The following is a 10,558-nucleotide window of genomic DNA, read 5'->3' on the forward strand; positions in this document are numbered from 1 at the left end:
TCTTTTGCCTCAGCTACAAGTTTGGTGTAAAAGTATAAACTGCTTTCTTTTTAAATAACATAAACATTACTTTGAGTCCAAGTGAAATAATTTTTCCACTTTATGAGAGTATCAGTTGTTCCCTACATTACAATGAGAATGGGTGGCTGTTCTGCTTTGTAAAATGCCGTACCTCAACATGACACCAAAGCCTTTCTTCTTTTTCTTTTCTGGATCTTCATTTTCTTCCTTCCTCTTTTTCTCTTTGATCTTAGATTTGCCCTTTTCCTTTTTCTTCTCTTTCTCTCTACTTTTTTTGTCTTTTTTTGTTTTGCCTTCTTCGTCTTCTATTTCAGGGTTCTCTGGAGGGGCAGATTCCATGTTTTGAGATTCTTGACCAGAGTGAGAGCTCTTATCAGAGAAACCATCTGCATAGGATGAAAAAGAAGCAGTGAGGATGGCTAGGGGCCACCAAAATGCAAACACGTGGAATACAGCATGAGTGACTACAAAGTGCTCAAATGACTCACAACACTTAGTCATCTAATTAAATAATTTAAAAAGCAGACTAAACATATTTAGTGAATTCAAGCAGATTTCTATTGTAAATTAAATACAGAGTTATTTTAGTGACTTGTTTTCTAGTTACTATTCCTGAGACAAAAAATCCTGACATGGTAAAACACTATTCTGTTTGAAATCTAGCTTGTTAACCTCCATCAGCTTGAGAAAACTGACATTCTGGGATGCAAACACTGAGAGCTTACTTCAACAAGAGATTCTGGCAACTGACATAACCAACCTACGTAACAAAATCTTTCTATTTTAATGGCTGAACAAGAAATAGATAAACTGTTCTGTCTGGTTGGAGAAGAGCTATGTTGTTTCTATTTGGGGGGCTCAGGATCCAAGCACGGTTTTATGCTCCATGGTAAAGGAGACATATTTCCAGGCTGGGGTCTGTAAGCCCATGGTGACAGAATGAGCAGCAGGGTGCTATCAATACACTCTGCCTTGTCTATAACAGGAAACAAATTTCCTGGTTGGAGAAGAGGGAATTGTAGACAGCTCTGTAAAACAAGCAAGATAATTTTTAATGTAATCTGAAGAAGGCAGCTGCTCCTTGAAGTTGAAAAATATAATTATTTAAGGATTGAGTTCTAAATCCTCCAACCCACCCCTGCCCCGAAGGAGATCAGTGAAAGACTTTAAACTAAACCCTGTCAAGGTTGGATGGGGTACTGCAAAGACAGCTCTATCTAGCACAAGACATGAATAGCTTTTAAAATATGATCAACTTCAAATGGACTAAATCACTTGCTTATGTGCTTTACAAATGCAGCAGTGCTAAGTGAAGGTGGCTCCCCCTCAATAAGTGCCATTAGCAACACACCCTCCTCTCCATCTTCAGGTCCATCGTAAGACTTGTCAATGGCAGCTCGGAAACTCTCATTACACCCCCGACCACGGACCACGTGAGGCCTGGGTCTGTGAAAAGGGAGTTCATTCTTCCTAACTTCAGCCACAGCAGTCTGAAGACTCTCAAGGGAACTGGACTTCTTCAATCCCAGAGTAGGACCAAAATCTCTGCCAGAAGAGTCTGGAAAAGAAATAGTTAAATTTTTATACCAAAACCACACAGAGAAATGAAACTAGTCAGACAGATACATTTAATTGTGTACTTTATTACTTGGGGCCTTTGAAATAGTATGCAATCAATGTAATTTGTTCTAAAGATAACATCAAGTTATACCTAGCTCAGTAGATATCCCTGTTCAGACTTGGAGGGAATGGCACATAATTTACAGACCTGACAACGGTGATGGGTAATAGGTGGCTCGCTCTGCATCACTTTGAAGCCTGAAACCAGTGATAAGGATGGGGTTACTTCTTCCCCCTTTGACAGCAGTGTCCAACTGGACACTGCTAACAGTCTCAAGGAGAACATTATCCTTAGACTCACAAAACCAAACACTGATACACTACAAGAGGTTTGGGTTTTAGAATGAATCAGGTTGTATGAACAGTTGATATTTTCAAACACATTTCTCCTGTGAGAAGATACTATTAGTTTTCTCTCAGTCTGATCCAACCTTTTTCTTGAAGCTAAAACTAGTGCTATGATATCAACATACACAGCAGGTTTTTCAAGAGACAAGTATCTCAAGCAAAGTACTACTTAACATAAATGATGCTGCTGTCTCTTTCCTTGTGTATAGGTGTAAGAAAGCACTTCATACAAAAAAGATCAAATATCATCCCAAGACTCCCAAATCTTTCCTCTCTTCAAATGCTTCACTATCTGACCTTAGAAAAGCATTACTTTGTGGCAGCAGTAGTGTTAATGAGTATTAATATAATGATAGTAGAATAGGTAAACAAAAAAATTCAATGCATACCAATCAGTGAAGAAATTCACAGCTTAATTTAAAAGCCTTTGCAGTATCTGCTTATTTTTTCTATGGCAGAACAGTGAATGTGACAGACACTGAGGAAGTGACTTTGCCTTACAGTATGCCTTCTGTCTTTGAGACAACTTTTTAAGTGATACTAACGCAAGCAACAGGATAATATGAGAACAGAAGACTTTCATATACATGTCCATATACTTTCACACCTGAAGAGATTCAAGGATCACAGAAAGACAGCTATGTTAATACCATATGCTGTGATTCTAGCAATCCTAGAGTGCAGGTATTTCTGAACTAAACCAGTGTCATCAGTGGATTCTTAAAAGGAAAACTGCTAAGAATTGGCACCAAATAGAGACACATCAGTAGTGTCTACATAAAGCAATTTACACTTCCACTACCTGCAGACTGAATATAAGATATGTGTGTGTGTGTGGTGTGGAGACAAATAAGTTTAAGGGAAGCCTCGTTGCTAGGTCACGCACTGAAACCTTCTTTGTTCACTAATTGCCATTCTGGAGACTACCATTATTGCCAAATTAGCAAGTGCTAAACCAGAGCTAGAGCAATGACTTGCATACACATAAAGGTGCTTAAAATCACTAAGAACTTGTGCTTTAGTGAAAGGCACTGTGGTGCCTATCTCAAGCTGAGAAGGAGCAAAACCAAGGAAAGCATAATCACCGTGAAAAGCAGCTAAGCGAAAGCCACTCTGATCAGCAGAGAAAAAGCTTTCTTATGTTTCAGTCAGAAAACAGCATTGATGGGTTGCTTTTGCAGGATAGGGCACAGTGGTAAACCTGGCAGAGCACAGCAGGCTGCAGAGGCCCAGGCAAAGCTGAGCTCTGCGCCAAGGTGGGTGATGACAGGCAGTGTGCCGCCTGCGGAGCCTCCGAGGAGTGGTATCCTCTGGGCAATGGTGTAAAGGCAACTACCGCATCTGCAAGGAAGCAACGGCCACAGCCCCGTGTCTGGAAGCAGGCAGTGCAAAAGGCCATGGCCCTGCCCAGCAGGGACCGCGGGCTGCAGGGATCCGCTAGTACCCATGGCTCAGGAGGTTTTGCAGCCAATGCTCATTTCCAGCTACCCGAAACAGCTGTGTCAAAAGGAAGTGCAAAAAAGTTTATATACACATCCCAGAACAAGCTGTACTACATTAAATTAGTGTCCTGAGCTGTATTACCTGGGAAAAAGAATAAGACAAAGGTCTCAGGTTAAATGCCGGTTAGAGTCTGTCTTTATATAAAGCTAAGCCAATTACTCAGACTGGAAGACTACTCTTAATATGTGAAGGCCATTCCTAAGAAAATCCAAGCCAACACCTAAGGTGGTTTGGAGTGACACTCTCAAATGTCACATGTACCAGGAAGCAAGCTGTCTGCCCAGCCCTCTGCAGTTTCCTCTGCACATGCGGTGAGGCAGTTTTTAGGCACCTGGTCACACAGGAACTAGTTTAGTCAGCTTCACCAAGAGAAAGTTTTGTCCAGTACTTGCCTTAAACAACTTGAGAGTATTGGGAAAGTATGTTTTTTTCTGTATAAATAGTCTTTATTTTACTCTTTTGTCCTAACATGAAAGTCCACCTGAGGAATTAATTTCAGTAATAACTAGCAGTAAGTTCTTGCTTTTTGGTATTTTAAAGAGAACACTCAGAATGACTTTCACGTCACATTTTCAGTTTGCTACTAAGAAGAGGAAAAAGGAAACTAAATGGGGCACTTCTCAGCTTCCAAGTAAATTCAGAACACAAATACCTAATAAAACGGATTTATTTAATTTTTTCTAATGCTCCCAAAAGAAGTAATTGGCTAATGGTCACTTCATTGCCTAACATCAAAGCATATTGTGTTACCTTAAAGGACAATATAAAATGGCAAAGATTAACTGTATTTTTCCCTCACTAGCAAAGAAAGTTAAATTTCATCTGTGTTCTACCATTTAAAAGGTGGCCTCATTTATTCGAAAATCTTATGAGAGCCTTTAGTGACAGATTAGTATTAAGCATTTAGCTGCCTCTTTCTAAGGCTAATAAATTAGTCTGAAATTTCACTGGCAACATTGGAAGTTTCTGTTACCATCAAAATCCACCTGTGAAGAAGCAGCTGAACCCAGGTAAAAAATAATTTATTCTTTTTTCTTACTGATGCTACAGTAGTAGCAATGCAACCTCGTTAAGAAGGGAACATTAAGTCTAGGACTTTACATCCTTGTACGTTCTAACCAGTGAGAACTTCATATTCTTGCAATTCAGGTTTTATTCCTTTTTTCTTACCTTGTATGGCTGTAGCAATCACATACTAGTGCACAACTAAAGATACAGGAGCAGACCTGAGGAGCTTTCCTAAGCAGGGAGACCTTTCACAGCCAGCATCTATTACTGGATGAGAAATGCACAAGACCCCACAATGAAAAATTATCAGATCCCAACTAGGGAAATCTCTCCTCCGCTTCACTTCCATTTCCATTTCTGCAGACCTTTAGGACTGCCGTAAGCCTGAAAACATGAATTTTTCCTCATGGGTTAAAAAAAAAACCCTAACAAACCAATCCCCTCACCAAATAAACCACAAAACCCCCCTCTCATCTTTTAACAGACATTTCTGGAAGTGCGTGGTGTGTGTACACATATCTAGCCCTCCCCATATTTTGAATACAAGAATATAGTTTGGCAATGAGAAAGTTAATTGTTCACTTGTAAAAAAGTTTCCTTCTATGGATTTCAAATTCTTGAGCCCTCATTTTAGTACTTCTTTGTAGTACAATGATAAAAAGTCAACTGAAGTATGAAGTATCCACTTTTTTTTTTTTTTTTTTTTTAAAATAAATGATTTATAAATTACTTTAAGCATCTCTACTGAATTTAGGACAGAAAACAACAACTGACATCAGTACCTGCCTACAGCTGGCTGAAACCAACTTGCTGGTTCCTAGATGGTATGTGTAACTGATCATCCTTTAACTGTAAGATGAGTATTACACATACCTTAATTTATTGCTCAGTGCCAATATGGCTACTACAGATTTTTTTCTTAATGTATTAGTAAAAGTAAACCTTCTTTCTGTTCTTTTATTACTATTATTATTAGTTTCAGGACTTTCCAGGCTTCTCTTTTCCCACATCTGCACGTTCCTTTCTTCTTTTTTTTTTTCAGCCCAGCAGAAAGAAACATGCCAAAAGCAAGCTGTCAGTCATGAAAATCAAAGGGAAACAAATGACACAGCGTTGTGGGCAATGCAAGCCACCCCAAAGGCAGGTGTAGAGAGAGTGGAGTTGAAGAGAAGCCATGAATCACTGCCATTCTAAATGAAATACTACTCCTAAGACACCCTAAAGAGTAAACATTTTATATATTTATCATTAATTTTACTTTAAGATAATGATTCTTCCTGAAAACCAAAACTATAGGAATATACCCGAAGGATAATATCTAGAGGAACATATCTGTGTGAGCTAGACTAATTTACTATTTATTTTTTGAAAAATACAGTGAGGTGAAAACCAGTTATGAAGAAAAAAAGAAGGGAAAGTGTCACTGAGACTGAGAAACTAGAATAAACACAAAGTTGCAACAGATTATAAATAGTCTGGCTCTGTATTTACTGGAGCCCTAAATACATACATTCCTGGTTCCTACTGTACTGCACATGATGGAGGTGCATGTGTTGCTAGGGAAGAGAAACGGTTATGAAAACAATGCATCTTCTACCCTGTGGATACTCGGATGCTGGAGATAGCACTCGAGTGCTTTTAGCAGGCAAACAACTATTTGTTCATGAAACACCAAGGCTGACTTCTTTTGTGGTAGGACTAAGAGTGAGATATGCAAATAGCTTGTTTTTTATATCCAGATATTTCCTCAATAACCAATCGATTCAATGCAGAGAATGGTTTAGGAAGGAGGAATTTGAAAGTCATTACATCATTTAGCTTGTGATTTTCAAATGAAGAGCTTTAATAGGACATTTCTGTAGAATAACCTTAGATCATACTGTAGCTTTTTCTTCAACACTAGTTTATACAGGTAGCCTAGGAAAGATTATGAAGGGGCTTGATAAAAAGCAAGAGAAAAATCACTATCTTGCACTCACGTATTAAAGACAACATGTATCATTTTGCTCATTTTATACATCAAACTAAGCATTCCAAATTAGAAGCAGGAATACTGAACACAGAACAACCCCACACCTGACAAGAAAAAAATAAAAAATCTAAGAAAGAGAAATCAAAGCATGGGAGAATTTAACAAGTTCCCTGATTAAAAGAACCAGCTACAGTCTTCAGATTTACAGATATTTCAATCTGTTTTACCACATATAATGATTGCAATTTAGCCCATACTTGCACAGACTGCAGTTTCAACTATGAACAATGGTAGTTCACAATTTGTAGCCCAGAAGGTATGCTGAGCTTTAGCCAGCTGAGGAGGAAATGCTTGGAATAAGGCAGCCATTAGGCAAGAGGTAAAAATGCACTACTATTGTCTTAGAAATGTATGCTGGTGTCACTGTTTTCTATAGTCTGATCACTAAGAAACAACAATGCTGCAAAACAACATGTTCATATTTCAAAAAGAGTAATATGTACAGCATTAAGGGTCTCAAAATACTAATAGTTTTCACAGTGCAACAATATAAAATCTAAGAATTAGGAGTGAAAGAAGAAAGATGTTCAAGCAAAAGCACTCAGAAATGGCACACACATTTCTAGGTCAATGCCGAATATTGGACAAAACGCAACCAAGTCTGTCTTTGCATAGAAGAATGTCTGATGGTATCTGTTAAAATAATTAGCTTTCTTCATTTAGTTACACAGGTCTAACCTCTCGCATAACCTTTCACTTCTCAGCACAGCTCTGCATTTAGTGAAAAGTTTCCCTAGGCATTTGAATCCCTCCTCCTCCTTCCAGCAGGCTAGTGTTGTCTCTCTAGTTGGTGCAAACCGAAGCACTTGCCCTTCGAACAGGTCCCAGTATAAATTAAGCTACCTGACCTTCTACAAAGCAGGAGCTTTCTCCTCAAGGATATTTATATATATCAAATTGATTTTAGATACAGCAGTAACAACCTGCTAGAGGAAAACAGCTATGGGAAAAACAATGCAGAGAGGAAAAAGTCCACTTTTTAGAAAATATGATTCCCCAGAGATTTCAGGCACCTTGTAAATTGATCAGTCTGGAATTGAGTTGTAGTAAAAAAATTCCAGAGCCCTGTGATTGCTTTACTTTTACTTCCACACCCACCCTCTGATAAGGTCAAACATTTCAATCTGGCTTTAAAAGATTGGGAAATGTGACACTTTGTGGGATTAATTGATATAAATTACACTTATCAAACTCAACCAACATTTTTGTTCCCAGGCCAAAGTTTAACACGAAGTGAGAGTCCCTGCACTAATATTTAAACAAAGTCAATTTAATGGTATGAGGCTAACAGCTAGAGTGTTACCTTTGACCTGTGGGACAAAAGAGGAAACTCCTTCAGTAGCAGAACAGAAAAAAGCAAGCCAATACTTACATCACATTCATGGTTATGATCTATCTATTTTGTTAAGCCTTAAGCTTATTTTGAAATAAGCTGCTGAATATATACTCAATCTTAGACATCAAGCCTGAAATAATATTTAAAAAAAATGACTAATTTAAATCAGGAGTAACAAATGATAAGGATGCAAAAAGTTCCTATTAAACTTTCTGGTTTCTTTGTTAATACAAAGTTCTTTTTTGCATTCTTGTAAAGTGGCATGTAATTTTTATGCATCAGGTTTTGGCCTGGACACATTTTTACAAACACTTATATAAGCTGCATGTTAAAGACTGTTTTGAGCATCATTCAGGGATTATTTTAGGCTATTGTAAAGATAATTATTGTAAAACAAAAGCTAAACCACGGCAACAAAGAAAAATGCATTTCAGTTTCGCCAATTCAACTTGCACTTAAAAATTAAATTATATAAGCCACTTCCACTACATGTGTTTTTCCTTATCTGTGAATATTAAGACTAAGAAAGTTAGATTTTTAATAGACTAACCTGAAAAAAGGATACATTTTGCTAATAATGGCATTGCTTTTGTACACCTGCCCACACTCTGATCAAAGTATCCTGCATGTTTGAGACATTTATGAGCTATCTTTATTGCTAACCCCACCACCACCAAACTGCCCAACAGCCGCTCTAATTTAAGATGCTCTAAATATTGTTGCCATGGGTGACACATGAACATGGAGTAAGGCAAAGCTCTGCTAATAAAAAGGCTTTCACAGCATTTCAGTCCTTGCTCATAAGTAAAGTTAAAATTTATGGCTTTTAAAATACTGGATCTGAGAGAGGTCAGGTTAAATGGCTGCTAGTAATAAAAGGAATCAATATGCCACAGCATCTGAAGCAGCCAGCAAACTAAATAAACACTTCATCCAAATCCACTTGGCCCTGAATTAAAAGAACATAAAATACTGTATTTATTTTGTTTGCCCTCCACCAGTCCATGGTTTGCATCACTACATCCACTAGAATTCTACATAGAGCAAGCAACAAACATATGTTGGCCAAGTAGCAATTAAACTGTATGTCAAGGCTAGGAGCAATTAACTGGGCATTAACCTTATCAGGGAAACACTTCTGGATTAGCCAACTACAAACAGGCAAACATCTCAGTCTGGGAAGATTCTGCAACGTATATTTACAAAAGCTTCAGAGGACTCAGACTTTCTGTCTCAGGCACAAAGTAAATGAGCCATTTCCAATAATAATCCTTTCTTCATAAACCCTGAACAAAACCAGAATCACCTTTTCCAGTGATTAGTATGTCCTATTAGCATAGAAATGTAATATCTCTTGTTCCTTACAGCACTTTAAAATAATGCAGACCAAAAGAAGTAGTGAACTCCCATCTTTTGCTCCTAATTTACATTTGGTTGAGTTTAGAGACTGATTTCCAGAAGAAGTTACGAAAACCTATTTTCTGCAGTTTATTCGTACATATTTAAAGTGCATAGGTTAATTTTGAGTTTAAGAAATTAATGCACATTTTGCTCGAAGTTGTCAGCAGATAACCTATAAAAAAGGCACATATATACCTGCAATCAATCTATCTACATACACACACAGACAGAGGCCATTCACAAAGGCACTCATCTTTTTGAAATCACTTTGTTTGCAAGTTTAATAATATTTGTCTTGAAACAGTTTTGAAAAGCTGACGTCAAAATCCAACTCTTAATGGGGATATGCAGAATTTTATCAAACATACTAGTAACAAAGAGAAACCGTTATCTGGCACAGCTCTGACTCAAAAACCCTATAGAATTTGAAAGGATTATGTAGGTTTTCAGCAAAAGTTCTCAGTAAAGGTTCCTTTTTATTTCCTAGTGAGATTTTTTAAGATCATTTGAATGCTTAAGAATTTGATAACATTATTTTATTATAGCTCCCTCACAGCTGAATCCATAGTTGTAGTGAGCTCAGGTCTTTAACCTAGCTTTATTTTACATGGTTCAACTGTTTATTTTTTCTTACCTGCCACTAAACTGTGTTTTGTACTGAAACTTCTCTTGGTCTCACATTCTAGAGATGATGATTGTTTTTAGAAAAACAAAAAACCCCAAAGAATACACATCCCTCCTCCCATATCTGAATAACTGAGGACTGAGAAAACTATATTCTTCCAGCAGGGTAATACTTTCTTTTTTTCCTCTATTCACCAATAATTCAAAAAGGACTGAAAGGAAACCTTTCAAACTTTGTGTTCAAATGTGCTGTGAACTAGGGCCTTCCCTCAGCTTTTAGGGAAGGAAAGTTTAATTTTAACATGTCCAGCAATAGTTGGATCTGGGTAAACGGAAATACATATGCACTCCCACAGGTACGTGAGCACAGAATGATATTCCATGTGCACATTTTCAAGCAACTACAATGATCCAATCTACCGACACACCAGAAGCTAGAAAGGAATATTCAGACACGGTCCTTAGCCTATGTGTTTAAATAAGTTGCAAAGCTTAGTAGGAAACTCAAGAAGGCAGAGGATCACGTGAGCAGAGAGAGCATGTAAGTAAGATAAAGACTTTAGTACTGAGAAGGTCTTAAAACATGAAAAGTATTTTCAGGGCTTTCTGCCACAAAACTGAAGCCTTAGAAAAATCATGTCCAATTCATGGAACAAACAGCAGGA

At 37.6% G+C, this 10,558-nt stretch overlaps 1 protein-coding gene across 1 annotated transcript in view; it reads right to left on the reverse strand.

Moving 5' to 3' along the window:
* Window positions 1–224: 224 nt before the first annotated feature.
* The window catches only part of PARD3B (par-3 family cell polarity regulator beta), a gene marked incomplete at its 3' end in the record, with an annotated part of 142,442 nt that continues 132,108 nt past the window's right edge, over window positions 225–10,558 (reverse strand). The window contains exons 17-18 of the mRNA XM_010012593.1: window positions 1,373–1,579; window positions 225–407 (exon numbers count right to left, since the gene is read on the reverse strand). Coding sequence (XP_010010895.1) covers window positions 225–407; window positions 1,373–1,579 — 390 coding nt within the window. The remainder of the gene's footprint in view (window positions 408–1,372; window positions 1,580–10,558) is intronic.

This window comes from Nestor notabilis, unplaced genomic scaffold (assembly GCF_000696875.1).
Source record: "Nestor notabilis isolate BGI_N333 unplaced genomic scaffold, ASM69687v1 scaffold11504, whole genome shotgun sequence".
NCBI classification, from domain to species: Eukaryota; Metazoa; Chordata; class Aves; order Psittaciformes; family Psittacidae; genus Nestor; species Nestor notabilis.